This window comes from Genypterus blacodes, unplaced genomic scaffold (assembly GCF_046128005.1).
Source record: "Genypterus blacodes isolate CSIRO-AG114 ecotype Tasmania unplaced genomic scaffold, CSIRO-AGI_Gbla_v1 ptg000028l_1, whole genome shotgun sequence".
In the NCBI taxonomy this organism is placed as follows: Eukaryota; Metazoa; Chordata; class Actinopteri; order Ophidiiformes; family Ophidiidae; genus Genypterus; species Genypterus blacodes.
The window spans coordinates 3701156-3717500 of record NW_027466841.1 but is presented as its reverse complement, the minus strand read 5'-3'; the positions used below and the strand labels follow the sequence as shown (position 1 = coordinate 3717500).

At 47.0% G+C, this 16345-nt stretch overlaps 1 protein-coding gene across 1 annotated transcript in view; it reads right to left on the bottom strand.

Annotated features, from left to right (window-relative positions):
• adgrl1a (adhesion G protein-coupled receptor L1a) overlaps positions 1–16345 on the bottom strand; it is a 43810-nt gene that overhangs the window by 8627 nt on the left and 18838 nt on the right. The window contains exons 7-21 of the mRNA XM_076144361.1: positions 14070–14277; positions 13587–13851; positions 12811–13138; positions 10072–10365; positions 7541–7644; positions 6096–6281; positions 5842–5880; positions 4460–4640; positions 3871–3993; positions 2723–2934; positions 2462–2635; positions 1606–1815; positions 513–733; positions 175–241; positions 1–53 (exon numbers count right to left, since the gene is read on the bottom strand). The exon at positions 1–53 is cut by the window's left edge and continues 39 nt beyond it. Of these exons, the coding sequence (XP_076000476.1) occupies positions 1–53; positions 175–241; positions 513–733; positions 1606–1815; positions 2462–2635; positions 2723–2934; positions 3871–3993; positions 4460–4640; positions 5842–5880; positions 6096–6281; positions 7541–7644; positions 10072–10365; positions 12811–13138; positions 13587–13851; positions 14070–14277 (2665 nt within the window). The remainder of the gene's footprint in view (positions 54–174; positions 242–512; positions 734–1605; positions 1816–2461; positions 2636–2722; positions 2935–3870; positions 3994–4459; positions 4641–5841; positions 5881–6095; positions 6282–7540; positions 7645–10071; positions 10366–12810; positions 13139–13586; positions 13852–14069; positions 14278–16345) is intronic.

Sequence of the window (16345 nt, the reverse complement as noted above, 5' to 3'; positions counted from 1 at the left end):
GACGAGTTGCGGATCATCTTGTGCAGGGTAATCATGAGGAAAATGAGGTTGAGCTGCGGACGGGAGGCAGAAAGAATCAAACTGTGACAACTGCTAATAACCTCACAAAGCCGGTGCGGCGGTGGAATACGTCTGGGTTTGAGTGGTGTGAGGTGAAGGTGGAGACGCTGATACCATAATAACAAAGGAAACGGGCCCGATGAAGCTCCAGATGAAGTAGTTATCCACTCGTAACCAGCATCTGCAGAGGCACAAAGGAAAAGAAGATAGTTTCACAAATCTAAGCTCCAGTACACAGACACACACTCTGACACACACACTCTCTCTCCCTCCCCAACCGTCTCGGCGGATTATCTTATGGGGGCTAATCATCAGGCTTTGGTTAAGTGTGTGCAGAGGAGCCAGTCCGCGGGGAGGTGCAGGAGCCGTTCACTCAGCACTGCATATTACATCTCCAGCTGGGGGAAATAGCATCATCCCGCTTCTCAATCTGCAGGTGCAAACACACGTACGCTTTCTTGGTCCCGTAGCTCCTGTAGTCTATGGCGGCTGAGATTCCCACCACCAGCGCAGGGAAGCAGTAGCCGCACAGGTAGTAGTACTTCTTGCGGGAGTACTCGCTCTCGAACACCTCCACCAGCATGAGGTAGAGCTGCACGCCCTCCAGACACATCCAGGAGAAGGCGGCCAAGAAGAAGAAGTGCAGGAGGCCGGCGAAGATGGGACAGGCAATCTGAGGACAGCAGGCAGAGAGAGAGAGAGCGAGAGAGAGAGAGAGAGAGAAAGGAGACAGAGAGGGAAGAGGAGGAGGAGGGAGGAGAGTGAAACAGAGACAGAGAGATTTTAAGAGGGTAAAGAAAGAGGAGTTACCCCCCACGGTGCGTATTATTGTGAGATAATTCATTACTTAAATTTCACAGACTAAAGCGGTAAAGCGGATGTACTTTGAAGCTCCAGTCGAGGCCCGTTTGTCTGCTCAGATTTGCATAAAGACTGGCTGCACTTATAGCCATTAGATGGGAGTGTAATTTGTCAGCTGTGATGTGCAGTGATGTAAGGTTGACGCCGACTCTGAATACATATTAATGCATTTAAACTCAAAGGGACAAGGCAGGCTGCCGGCTCAGTGAGGAGGTGTGTGTGTGTGTTGTGTCAGGATAACTGGCTCCAGTGTGCTGTGGCCACAAAGTAACACACACAGTGGTTCCATTTTAGGGGGTCCGATAAGAAATCAGAAAGGTGAAGCGAAAAGACAAAATCATTTCCTCTCCACAGGCCGAACACACAATCTGTGTCAGACTGTTTCATATACGGAACATAAAGATGGAATCAGGGGGATGACATACAATTTTGAAGTAATTTAGCCAGTTAATATCAGAAATAAACAACTATCCTGCTGTGTTTCTGTCGTTAAGGCAACACAAACTGAATAATCATAATAATAATAATAATAATAATAATAATGAAGAAAGTTATGAATCCTGATCTGAGATATAAATTAGAGTAAGATAGAAAGCGAACATTGGCCGTGTAAGAGCTGAGAGGTACATTCCCTGCATAGCCGCGTCAGGTATCTGGACCCACATCTGGCGCCCCGAGACTCACGTGGTACTGCGTCTTGTCAATGCCGATAAGAAAGAGCAGCTCGGCGATGAAGAGGTTGATGCAGAGGTTCTTGTGGATGGTGTTGCGGTCGGTCTGCAGGCCCCTCAGGAAGCAGAAAGTGGAGATGCAGATCGCCAGACACACCAGGGAGATGACGATCCCCACCCAGGTGATCACAAACAGGATCAGCTCGTGCATCCGCCCCGGGTACTGAGGTCATGGCGGTGTAGGGTGAAGAAGGGAGGAAGGGAAGGGAGAGGGGGGGGGGGGGGGGGATTGAGTGTCAGGGAAACAGATGGGAGGAGAACATGTGGCAAAGGAGCGTAGGGAAGACGGAGAGCGATGGGAACGGGGGAGAGACAATAACGGGATAGATTGGCAAGCCGGAACAGGGGAGGAAAGAGAAAGAGCAAGATTGCTTTATTTAATATTTGTAAATATATGCAAGGAGCTAAAGTGTAGAGACAAGAGACAAGACATCCTGAAAAAATACACGACATTCAAATTCATGTGAATGTCAGACGCGGTAGCAGGACATGAATTGTAAGTGTGTGTGTCTGTGTGTGTGTGTTTGTGTCTGTCTGTGTGTGTGTGTGTGTGTGTGTGTGTGTGTGTGTGTGTGTGTGTGTGTTTGTGTGTGTGTGTGTGTATGTGTGTGCCTCCCGGAATGCAGGAGCAGAAGAAGGCAAAGAGAAAATTCCAAACAAAGCGCTTGTCAGCCTGAGCGCGTTACATTAATGTGCATGTGTGTGCGTGTGTGTGCGAGGGTGTGTGACTGAGAGCGAACAAACGGTAATGCTTGCATGAATGAACGGCTGAATAAATTACTGTTTCCACACGTCTGTGTTTTATTTACATCTGGTTCTTGGTGAGCCATGACCACTGCGAAGTTGGTGAGGTGACTGCAGGAGCAGGTGGTGTGTGTGCGGTTGGCGTCCAGCAGCCGGCAGCCCTGCGACGACCACTGGCCCGTCATGGAGCGCTCAGAGTAGTTCCAGAAGGAGCAGTTTGGGCTGTAGTAGTTCTCCAACTGTGGGAAAACAGAGGAAAAGAGGCATGATGGGAAAAGGCGACTGGCGTTTGCAAAATCAGTGCATCGAGGAGCGAATGAGGTCACCTGTAGGTGTTTTAGCGTGAAGACCACCGGTTCAGTGAGGAAGACTCGGTTGGACTCCTTATTGATGGAGGCGGCGATGACGTGAGAGTTGACCGCCAAGCGCTTCCGGTCCTTTCCCGGCCCCGCCTCCACGTCCATCTTCACCGTGGCGTTTTCGGTGGACAGGAAGGAGCCGAGGTTCTTGTAGAGGATGAAAACCACCTTCACTTGCCCTGATGAAGAGCGACGGGAGAGAGAGATGCAGTCAGATACGGGGGGAGCGAGGGAGGGAGGGAGGATGAAAGACAGACAATGAGAGAGCGAGAGTGAAGAGAAAGAAGACAGATGTTATGCAAAAAGAAAAAAAAAGAGAAAACAGACAGATGGAGGAGGGCGACAGGAAGGGAAGAGAAAAAAAAGAGCAAATATAGAAATGTGAGTATAATATGGTAATGACAGTGAACGCGACAGAGATAGAGGGTGGGGAGTGACAGGGCGAGAGAGAGAGAGAGAGGGAGAGACGGAGAGAGAGAGTTAGTGAAGGTTAGAATGATGGTAAGGACCGTTTCATTTTGACTGGTGGAAGAGAGCGAGATTTAATGTGGAGGGCAACGGAACATTCATCCCTCAAGCATTCACAGATCTCTTATTATTCCATATGAATATTTCATGTGCGTTTGTTTCAATCATTCTAATCTCGTTCCCCACTGCAGAGCGGCGCGGAGACAGAAAACAGAAAAGGGTGTGGGGGGAGTGTGTGTGTGTGTGTGTGTATGGGGGGGTGGGGGGGGGGGGGGGGGTGGTTGGAAACAGGAGAGATGAGAAAGGGGGGATAAGATGGCGGAGGGAGGGGGCGGCTGAGGGGAGGGGGTGCGCTGAGATTGCTCTGTCAGACGGGGCCGATTGTAATCTACACGCCTCCCCGGCTATTCTATTAAGGCTGCTGTTAAGAAAGCATCAAGAAAAGAAATTGTCTCAGCGCTTTTGTTAATCTGATTAACCCGTTATTATGAACCAATAACTTAGTCCACTGCATGCAGATTGTTCTGAGATCGCAGGAAAATGCAAATGGGAGAGAGAGAGAGAGAGCGAGAGAAAGAGAGAGGAAGGAGAGACTGCCGGCTCCTCAGGGGGAGGTTGGGGGGGGGGTTGGGATGGGAGGTGCTGACCGTTGCGGCTGTACTGCTTGATGGTGGAGGCGGAGAGCTGGATGGTGCTGTCGCTGACGTAGTTCTGAGGGAAGGACAAGTCCTGCAGGTCCATCTCTGTGTTCATCACATGCACCTCCAGATCTGCCGGCACATTGTTTTTTTGTAATTACACATTTTTTAGAAGTAGAAAAATGAGTGAAAATCTGATAAATAAAAGAACAATATTGTCAAATGAAACACTGAGCACTATAGTGGTTAATAAGTTAGTTACTGACTCTGCTACACAGTGATTAGCTGCTTATTGTGCCTGTAACCTGCTGCTAGGTGACCTGGTTTGGATCCACGTGCAGCACAAATACATTTTGGGGGGGTCGGGGGGTCAATTGGGAAATAAAATCCAGGTTTCAAATTAGTTTAATACGACTTGTTTCCTTAAATAAGAAATTATATTTAAGAAATTATATCTTCCTGTGTATTCATATTGTTATTATGATCCCTCAGAAAATGGCGATAACAAAAATCTCATAATCTGATATTCATATGAGATCCTCCGAGGAACCGCACGCATTTTTATTACGCACCACAATAATCACGGGCGGTCTCTTACCAATGCTGAGGGCTCGGTCAGAAAACCGCGTTCCCACCATGTTGTTTGCGAGCAGGAAAGCTCCTTTCTCCAGGACGTCCAGCAGCATGGTGGCCGTGTGCGCCTGTTCCGTGCTGTTCATGTCCTGCCACGACTCCAGAGCCTCCGGACGCAGCAGGTTGTCCACCGTCTGCACCACCGCCTGGAACAAGCAGGAGGCGCAATATTTATCATTCTTATCTGACCACTTCAAACTCCAAAGTCACTGCTGTTATACCATATCACTTTAATTCCCTGGAAACTCAGCACTCTCCTGTACTACATTTACAACGGCGCCATGTCAGACATATTACCATTCTATTTCACACTTACAATTCATTTAATGGCAATTTTGATGGTTGTATTGGCTATCCAATTTATTGGAGTAGACTGCTTGATGAATCATGTAATTCTCTTGCTCAGGCCTCTCAAAATGAAGGATTGACTGCTGAGTGGAACAAAGAGCGTTGCTGTTAACAAAATGAATATAGGATCAGAATGCAGCCGCAGCCGCTGAGGAAGAAACGACCGGAGGCCCTCATTGGTTTATCCTCTGACTCACCGAGGTTATTCTGAGCGAGCAAATTATTGAAAAAACAAAACGAAAAAAAAAAACCACTGGTCCAGTTACATACTACGCAGCATCTTTACATTCAGCTGGCACACACACGGAGATCAGGAGATGCGGTGTCATATTACAGCATGCTGCAGACGGGTCAAGACACACAAAAGACTGCACGCTGCAGTGCCGCATTTCATCATTACAGCAAAGCATACACAAGTTCTCCTCCTGATATTAGATTACAGCTTTCTCAGAACCAGAGATATTGCACAAACACTGAAAAAGCACAGAGGGGTGTAGAAATACGAACGGCTGCCTTTCATACCGCCATCAAATTACATTTTCTCCAAGACGGAGATACTGTGGCTTATTGTGCAACACAATGAGGACGGGCCAATATTGGACGGTAAAGGCTGGATGGCGGCGCAACAAAGATTATGTCACAGACGGGATCCACGCTTAGCTGACGTATATTTCACTGGCATGTACTGTACGTCTGCGCTAACACAGAAACTACAAATCAACTTTCTCTGCCGGGTGAAATACGACATAACGTTTAAATACGCGCCGCCTGCCAGCAGCTATAGCAAAACTCGCTCATACAGCTCTTCAGCAGAAAACAGAAATCCTATAAAGGATGATACCAAAGGCTATATAAATCATAATACTGAGCAGTAAGCCAAAGGAATCTCATCCACAAACCCAGTCTACTCAAGGATTTATCTTCCCACTGTTATTGTAAGTCATACAGCAGCCTCACTGCTCGGGCATGTAAAGCAGGGAGATAAAAGGGAAAAGCTACCTGGATGTAGGCCCGACAGGTTCGCTCTCGCTTCTGCAGCTGGAAGGAGAAAACAAAGCCTGGAGTTAATCAGCTGCAGGGGAAAAAAGACCTAAATTAAAAAGTCACTGGTTCTTGCATGTGTGGTAGGGGAGTAAATTCACACAAGCCTCAGCGTTCACTTTTAATGCCTGTGTGTTTGTGTGTGTGTGTGTGTGTGTGTGTGTGTGTGTGTGTGTGTGTGTGTGTGTGTGTGTGTTTGTTCTTCATCCTACCTTGTTGTAGTTCCGAGCTGCAGACTCTTTGTTGCCAGGCCTCAGGGCCTGTAACTGGGCATCCAGTATGTCCAACAGCTGCTCGATTAGTCGCACAGACGAGCTGACATCTCCGGCGTGGATCCGCCCACGTGTGTGGTTCACAAGCTCGCCGGCTATGTTGGCAGCGTTCTCTCCGCTCTTAATCTACACATACACACACACACACACAGCAGGGTCATCCACGTTTACATACAGTGACAGCATCATGAATGGAAATAGTTTTGTGTGTGTACACTTAAAGGGTTCATGTTCCTATTTTCTAAAGGCAGGTCCTGTCTCTTTAAGGCCCTCTGGTGGGAGTGTTTGCACGCCAAACATGTTCATTTCTTTGCCCTCCTGTGTTCCGACATGAACAATGTGAATGATAACTTTGTATCACAAGACACAGAAAGTAAATGAGGCTGTTAGGTTGCTAGTTCAGCTGACATTACCAAACCCTAACAATGTATAAACTTGTCTTGGCTACAGATGTCAGAACTGTCCGCCTTCTTGTCAGAGTAAAGGTGAGAAAGGATGGCCGACTGCACTCTCACTAGGCCTGTTCTTTCAGTCTTTATCCCAGTATGAAAGCTCAAGCCGCCTGCAGCTCTGACCAGAAGTCGAGTAGAGTAATCAGATTTCCTTTCTCCCAGTCTGACACCATTGGAGCCTTCCATATATTGTTGTAAACAAAGATGAACTGTGTAGAACACATCATGAAGTCTATTTTTCACTCTAACACTGCTTCAGTTGCAAATTACACCCTTAGCAACCACTTTGGTATTGCAATTGATTTTTGCCTAAAAGGCATCATAATGAATTCTTCCAGCATGTCTTTGCACCATGTGGAGTGACTTGCCCTTTTCCTGCACATGCCTTTAAGCTCATAAAACCTTTGAGAAACACTGCCAAGGCTCCTTGTGCCCTTCAGCAGCAAATCTGCCTCGTGTTTATCAGTGAAATCTCAATTCTTAAACCTGAGAAAGCAAACAAGACTCTGAAATCGGCCGCTGCCCAAAGTGGCGAGTAATCAGATTACTGCAGTCAGCGCAACTAAACAGACTTTGCTATGTTAAAATACAAAACGGTGACTAGAAATCAACCCTCACACTCCAGCATGATGAGTAGTATGAAGTACGTATGGGAGGAGAAACTGGGCTGGCAGAAGCACTTTGCAAACCTGAGTTTTAAAATAATTCCACCTCGCTGTAATTATGGCTTAATAGTGGATTTAATTATTAAAAGCAGATGCCTTGTAATGAAAGGCCAGTTGAAACGAGTCTGTATTTTAATCAGGTCAGCCTTGGAGATATGTTAATGTGTGTGTGTGTGTGTGTGTGCATGTGGCCGGGGAGGACGGCCGGGGCAGCGGGCCAGAGGAAGGGGACGGACCCTCGGCCAGGGGGTGCGGCTCCAGGTCTCACCTTCTGGGCCACCTGGTTGACCCACGGGGAGGTGCAGTTACTCAGGTCAGGACCCCGCGGGTTCCACGCCACCTGATCGGCCAAGCACTGGAAGGAAGCGATGCCTGCAGACAGAGAGGAGGGAGGGACCGTTGCAGTAGGTGGCGGCAATTAGAGGGGAAATATGCGGCTGGGAGGGAGGGATGACCCCGAAAGAAGAAAAAAAAAGTGTGATAGAGTTTTTTTTTGCTCCTCTTAGAAAAATTAAATGAAATGAATTTTAAAAATGCAGCGCTCAGAGTGAAGAGGAGGAGGAAAATGGGTCAGAAGTGGGGAAAGGTTAAATAATAGAGTGTAGGGCCGCGAGAAAGTGAGTGGAGACGAAAGGAAGGAAGGAAGGAAGGAAGGGGAGGAGCCGAGTCTCAAGATGTGGAAATGGAATACACTCCAATAAATGACGGCTTGAAGAATTACTTTTATCCACTTTACTCTTATCTGCAAAAGTGTTAGCATACATAGTTTTTTCTCCCTGTTATTTCACTCGGTACTTGAACGTAATCAGCCAGCTTTCACTTTACTTACAAAGCGACAGGGTACAAAATAAAAATCCAAACCAAACCAAACGACTTCTGCAAACGAGGCCGAGACAGACTGGAGGGAACCAGAGGAGGGCGGGGCTGGAGGCTGCAGATAAGGCCAGTGGGGGGGCGGGGTCAGTCAGGTGCCACGCCTCAAACACACACTCGGTATTAAGTAGAGAGACACACGGGGGACGGTTGTGGACAGCGGTGATAATTGCATATCTGCAGGTTACGGGGACCAATCCGTTCCCGCGGTGACAGCGGTATCATTGCTCCACTCTTCGTCTACCCTAGAGAAGACGGGGGAACGACTGCCAGCAGGCCAACAGCACTGCGAGGGACATTTTTGTCTTAATTAAAATAGACAGAGAGCCCCAATGTCAAATATGTAAAAATGTTCAGGACAAGCAGAACAATTTGTGCCACATTATTCAATTTGGAGCTGTAAACATGGAAATTCTCACAGAAAGAAGAAAAAGAAGTGAAGGACTAAATGAATGTCAGACTAAAAGCTCGACTCGTTCCTGCTTTTGTGTTTAGTTTATTGGAGAGTAAATAAATGTCATTGGCGTCTTAGTAAGTCAGTCTTATCACATATTAAACACCTCTGGAGAGTTAAGATCAATATCTAATATAGATCTTTAACACATTGTATTGTATTGTATTGTGTAGCTCACTGACACTTTAATGGATATTCCCATTACAAAACAACATTTGCTGGTGTCTGCTTAGCAACAAACCCTTACAAACACCCTCATAAAAGAAACGCGCACACACACACACACACACACACACACACACACACACACACACATACACAACAAAGTGTGTGTCTCGCACAAATATCAAATAAAAGCACCTGCAGCGAAGCACCCAGCGCTAAACCTGCATTCCCAGCCTGTTGGCTTCTCTGTCTAGTTTGGAGGGTTCAGGCAGAGGACAACACTCTGGGATAACACCAGTAAAAGGGTCTTTCCACCGCCGCTAACACAAACAACCCGCGTCAGCTCACACGGAGACGCGGTGCAAAGTGAAGAGGGGAGACGGCAGAGAGGCCTCGCAGCTGCACAGGGATCAGAGCAGATGTGGTGTTGCGTTTCATGCCCTCTTTTTCTCCCTCCCACGGCTCTTTCGTCTCTCCCTCTCCCTCCCTCCGGCTTCTCCCTCTCTCCCGCTTTGCTCGATATTCTACTCCATCGACCGCAGATCAACTGCGAGAGCTCTGCCAAGACGTAGCAATTAAGCCAGCTGCTAATTTCATGTTGCTGCTGACTTCAGAGGGAACATACTACAGTGGAAGAAAAAGGCGAAAGTCACTGAGGGGGAAGACAGAGGGAAAGGCATTTTTTCCCCTGCGATGTGAGAGACGTTATTTGATGGCTGGTATGTTCAGATGTATAGACGCGAGCATGAAGGGAGGTGAGGTCTGTGTTGTGGAGCCTTTCATTTCATTATTTGCCACTTTCAATCTGCTATCTGTGTTTCTGTGGGAGAGGAGCCTTTCATTTGTGGAGGACGCGGCTTTCATCTACGACTCCTCAGAGACTCTGAGCCTGCTGGTGAGAGCAGGGCCGAGTCGAGGAAAACAGTGGAAAAAAACACGCCCAGGCAAACAAACACACTTCACTGTGGGAAGACACACACACACGCACAAAAACATTCAACATTCAAAGCAGAAACATAGGCAAGATAAATTTGCACAAACTGATAATTCTGTTTTAATTGTACTGTAAAAGAAAATGTAAATTGCAAAAAAAATCTATTTATTACTCATTTCGATTTAATTGTCTTTCCCAAATCTGATGTGTCAAATTTTTTAAAAATTCCACACAAAATCCAGTTTATCAATATTATCGGGAATGCAAAATAAATATATGATATTTAAACATTTAAAATGTACAATTATATAGATGTTAGATTATAGATTGTATAGAATGAAAGTGCAGGTCTTCACCCCGTATGTGTCCTTACCCAGTGATCCTTTGGGACACGGCCGGTCCACTGTCTCCCCTCTCTGGGTTGCAGGCCACTGGACGCCGCGGGCCACCCGGGTCTCACAAACATGAGGTTCGGGGCCCAGTGGAGGCAGCGGAGGCCGGCGGGTCACAGGAACCGTGGCCGTGATCGGTCGAAGGTCAGGGGCCTTGTTGATGGACCCGATGGGACGTGAGGTCGGAGCCAGAGGGCGGGTGGTGGAGGGGCTGGCACTGGACGTGGACGGCCTGGCCGGAAAAGTGGTGGTCACTTGGCTGGTGGTCAGGGGTCCTGTGATGACCCAGAGAGAGATGAAACCAGAGAGTTATGGGCTCAAAATGAGACACAAAGTGTAGGAAGGACACATTTAGAGCGCCATAAGAGGATGTGAGGGATTTGCCAGTGGGCGAAGCCAGATAGCAAAGCCAAAACGGAGATGAAGAGAGCGAAGGACAGAGACGCGTGAATGTAATATCTCTCAAAAGCCGAGTTCAAAAGTTAGCCCGACAATAATTGGGGTGACAAATACTTTTTGAGCCTCTCAGATGGCTCCAGAGGCGGGGGAGAGAGGGAGTCAACGCATCATCACAAGACCAGGGAGAAGTAAATAATTGATAAGAATGCATCGGAGAAGTCACTAACAACCAAACCTAATGCGGCGATGAAAAAGCAACTCGTCACAACTACAAAATCCTAAATGATCAAACGCAGAGCGAGAGTCAGCGCAGCTCTCGTCTCTCTCTGTGGGCCTAATCTGAGCTTTGCGTGGATCTTTACCGGCCTCGGTTTTACAGTCGAGCCAATCTTCCCTGTGACACTGACGAGCGTGTGGTGGTGTTGGTGGTGGTGGTGCACACACTCACACTCACACTCACGCTCTTTCCTTCGTCGCTTCATTAGAACTTTTTCCATCAAGGTGTGACACAGAGACGCTAATACAAAGTGCTGAGACGCGAAGCAGCAGCGACAAATGGGAATAACGACTACATTCACCTCTGACATCAATGCTGCAATTGCCTACAAGTGATTGTTTCATTTCCCAGGAATGTGAAATAATGTCATGTTTGCTCTTCACACGTCTCTTGATACTTGCTGGAGTCCGAGTCCACAGCGGGAGAGTTTCACTGCATATGAGCGGCTCAATTTTCAAGAAAATAACACAACGTTATCTAGGAGCATCACTGTGGGAAGCATTTTCATCATATTACTAGCTGTCAAAACCTCGATCAGGCAATGGTGTGACGATAAGACGTTTCATTAAGTAAGGATTGAGTGAATGGGGCTTATTTATATGGCACATTTCATGAACAGATGTTGCAAAGTACTTACAAACACACTTAAAAGATACTGCTCATCATAAAACCTTACAGCTGGGAGTCTGGGAACCACGGGGGGAATTTTCACGAGCAAAGATACTACCTGTGTGTATCTACCGTGTGAAGAAAAACATCAAGGATTACAGATACAGTATGAATAACAATATATATTTACAGATATGTATGACACAGGAAGCTGCATTATATGTTGAAATCAAATACCTGCTGCCAGAAAGTTAATCAAACTAACGATACTCGTACTCAACTACAACTACATTTGAGTCGTGTATGCGTTTCTCCTTTTAGTTGCTCGTTTGATCATCAGCTGTTGTGTTTTTAGCCACACACACATACACACACACTGCCGCCTGTCTTCCTGTAACGACAACATGAGGCAGACTTCGCGTGGCATTTTAGAGTGTTTTATGTACGAGACAGAGCATATTTTTCAAAGAAAGGTGTTTTTGAAGCTAAACACAGGCGCCCACGAGCTGAGGAGTGATGTGGCTTAAAGAAGAATTTAACACTTTCATTTGGACATAAAAAATATAGCTATGGTGAAAAGTTGTACAGATCTTCAATGAGGTTCTGAGACGTGAAGGACAACAAAAGCAATGCACAGGAATTTACAAAGTGTAGTTGTCTACTGTCTAAGGGGATCCTGCACGTCAGTTACATGGATAAGATCAGAAAAATAAGGCTCCAGTTACAAAGAGGCGAGTGGGAACGGACTCGACCCACTTTCACTTTCGGGAAAAACCACTGAGTAACATCACAAGCGGTCACGAGTCTGCAAGTGGAAGCCTCGGGGGACGTGGAAGAAAAGTTGTCAGAAAAATATGTGGAGGAAGGATGTTAGGGCTGAAACGAAGGTGATGGGCCCCAGATAAAACACAGCGGAGAGTTTTACCCAGAAAAAGGGTTATAGCACACATCAACGGGCTCCAGGCCCCGGCGGGAGTGAGGGCTTACATAAGAAGGTTCAGCAATCCTATTTATGTCTTTTAACAAAAACGATCAGATAACACAGAATGCCAGGATTTGAAATTATACTATTTATTCTGCAGAAATGATATATTTGCCGAGATTTTTTTTGGATGCATTTTTAATTTGGGATTATTATTAGGTATAAGTGGGACTGAATAATTAACAACAAAAGATAAGAGTATGATCATATGTGTACTACATATGAACACAAAGAGTATAACACATTTCGTCTGTCTGCTATGTTTTCCAGTTACTGTGTTACAGACGCCAGTAGTATGACATATCACGTTTGGATATTTTTGGATATTAGCTGCAATTCAGGAAAATACTAAACAGACAGCAATCTTAATAAAGTGGATATTTTTTCTGACAAGCCAGAAAGAATTACATAGTCCCAAGTGTGTGTGGTGCTTTTTGTGGGATCTCTTCTTACCTGCGGTGGGGTCCGGCGGTCCAAACTCCAGCGGGTATCGCAGCACATTGTAATTGTTCCAGACGTAGAGCTGGTTGTCCCGCGGGTTGTAGTCCACAGAGGAGATGTACTGGTACGGGTTGGGGAAAGCGATGTTGACGGACTCCTCTCGGGCACGGTTGGTATTGTAGGCGTACATCACCAAGTCGCCTCCGGCCTCGCTGTCGTCGTCCTGGTAGACAGACCGGACGGCGTAAAGCACGCCGCACGCCATGAACGCGTTGGACGCCATCCTTTTGTCAAAACTGGTCTCCCAGGTGCCTTCAAAGCGCAGGGTGTAAGGGTTCACCTGCGGGTGCAAAGCAATCGATGAATTCCATCAACCAAAGCAGCTGTCAAACTAAAGGACACAGAGTAGCTAAAAGGGACAGTTTGGTTGCTATTTACGTCTGAAACGACGGAGATACTAAATCAAAGCCCTCAAGAGTAAACACAGCAGTACCATTGTTCTTCACATAGTAGTTTTCACTTTTTCACCTCTCTGGATGCAATTTAAAAGTATCTTCAATCTGAGTTTTGTACAGCTTAGCCATAGAACAAAATGTACACACAAATAGTTGTTTCTGAGCAGACTTAACTTTGTGTCTTTTTCGTTATCTTTATCTGTGCGTCTGAACAGAAAGTAATTAATCTATGACGTGACCTTTCCATGGATTAGTCAGACAAGCTTTGACGTAATCCACTCATACAGCAGTAATCCATATCTTATCCCCCACTGAGCAGCACTCCTTTCCCACCTGGCTGACCACCAGGCGTCCATTGTTAGACTCAGTGGCGTAGATGACCCACAGGCCGTTCTCATCCACAGCCAAGTCGATGTCTGACTTCCCTCCCCAGCGGTAGGGTGACGTGTCGTGGTAGTTGGCGTTTGTGATAATGGCCTCTCCACTCTTGATGCGCGTTCGCAGGTCATACTTGACTATGTTGCGCGTACGCTCTTTGTTGTAAAACACGGCGCCGTCGTACACCACAAAGCCTGTGCCATCAACTCTGTTTGGCAATCTGTTAAGAGAGAATCGTGTAAATGCTGCAGAAACCAGTAAAATAACTCAATTCATCTTCTCAGTATGACACGAGCCAACAAGATGTCTCACTGCGAGCAGGCTGATACCACAGTGAGACGACTCGGCGATCAACATCCATATCAACATCAAAAGCCCATAAATCAATATGGTAGCAGCTGCTATTTGATCATCCAGGACAGTGGGAGGCGCACTCACTTGTATGTGGTGGTGGCTCGGGTCTGTTTGAAGTCTTCCCATGATGCATACTCGTACAGCATGTCCGTGCGGTAGGGGGTCCAGGGCATAACGTACAGACGGTCTCCAGACTGAAGCGGGTCCTTGCACCACGCCCCCGCCTGGTGCTCTGCCTCCTGCAGAGAGCTGGCCGCCTGCACTCGCAGCAGTGTCCCCGGACACACAAAGACTGGAGCGGAGGATGGAGGACAGAGGAGGAGAAAAAGGAAGGAAAGGGAGACAGAGAATGAAAACAAAGCATTGTAAGAGTGAAGGATATCGTGGAGATGAAAGGAGGAGAGGGGGAACGTGAGGCAGAAGGCAGAAGCCCCAAGGGATATAAAACAGGAAAGAGAGACAGGGTGGGGAAGGAAAGAAAATGGAGGTGGATTGCAAGTTAAATTGAGAGGGGAAAAACAAGGAGTAGGAGGAAATTAGGAGAATGGAGGAAAGGAACGAGTGAGGTGAGGAACATTATCAGATTTAAAATGAAGGAACATATAAAAGCTCATTTGTAGAACATCAGCATTGTGGTCTGAGGGTGTCTGGATATGATAAATGAGAGATTTCAGGCTGCTGCTGCTGCTGCTGCCTCTGCTTAGACGCAGCCTCTAATCTAATCTATCTCGGCCTACTTTTATTTGATTGTGAATTTTCTATTTCAAAGCCATGCGCTTCCTGCCCGGCGACGAGCTGCTAACAACAGTAATTGTGGAGCTTGTTTTATTAGGACACAAATTTGGCTCTCAGTCAAGAGTGGAAAGGAATCCTGGGATAAAGATGTGAGTTTGGCTCAGCCTACTCTTCTTCTGCAACTGCAAATCATACGCTGCTTTGACACACAAACACATGCATACTGTACACACACACACAAACAAACACACACACACACAGGCATACGTGGGCACACACACCAACTAAAGCAGACACAACGGCAGTCCCAGCTACCAAAAGACACAAAATTCACCCTCAACACACACACACACACACACGCACACACACACAATGTCTACTGTAAGACTGAAGGTCATCCACTGGGGAACAGGATAAATTAACTGACCGACGCAGTGTGTCCCCGCCAGACAGAGAGGGTGCCCTGGGACCACAGGGTGTGTCAGGTGATCTATGGGTAAAGCTGCTGGCATCATTGCCGCTCTGACATCATAGGGGACCCGGTGAGAGAGAAGAGAGGAGAGAGAGAGAGAGAGAGAGAGAGAGAGAGAGAGAGAGAGAGAGAGAGAGAGAGAGAGAGAGAGAGAGAGAGAGAGAGAGAGAGAGAGCCCCCCGTCTCCTCAGCCAGCATGTTTATGTAGCTCTCTGGCTTGAGGTGAAGACAGAAGCAGACACCTGCTGGTCACCTCATGATTGAACGCATCTCTGAACTAATTGGACACTGCAGGGGCATTTGGACACAGATGACACAAGCGGATGCACAGACACACATACACTCTTGCGCACACATGCCATCCATCCAAGCGTGCATAAGGCAGGTACACGAAGCGAACGGTGCCAACACGCACATACATACAGTGTCGCACGGTGATTGTTAAAGTGATGGATCAGTCTCGTCTGCTGAATTTTGCATGGAGAGCCAGGTGCAAGGAGGATAATTGTAATAGATGGAGGAGTTGCGTCAGTGCAAACAGGCTTTAGGAAATCCAGCTTTCGCCATTTTTTCCCCCTGTCTGTCACACTGTTGTTGATCGTGGCTAGTGATCTGTGGTGCTGGGCCACTTAGGGATTAGCCTGTTCTGTCTGAGGGGGCCCAGCAGGGATTGAGACTGGCAGGGAAACAGGAATCTAATCAAGCTTGGGCATAAACAAACACTCTGAATGCAGGCTCTTCACACAGAGGCGGCTTGTCATGCTCCATTGTCGTACCAAAATGCTAGCTCGGGAGCAAAGACGCCTGAGGTGTTTGCTTTGCAAATATCAATGTGGGTGAGTGAAATATGCAAAGTAATGTTCAGAGCAATGGTTAAATCTGGCACTTTTGGTTCGGTGAACAATGGATTCCTACATCTTTGCCAACTCTTCTTGACGCCGCAATGAAATGATATCTTTATCGATGCAGCCAGAGAGCGCGAGAGTGTGTGTGTGTGTATGTGTGTGTGTGTGCGTGCACACTGCAAATAAGCCAAAGTTATGCTGCAAAGTGTTTCAAATGAAGGCCTTAAAGTGTGAAGCGGCAGAGTGGAGTTAAAAAAAAAAAACACCCCCGACAACCAATAAATGTGGGACACTGCCACCAAAAGTGC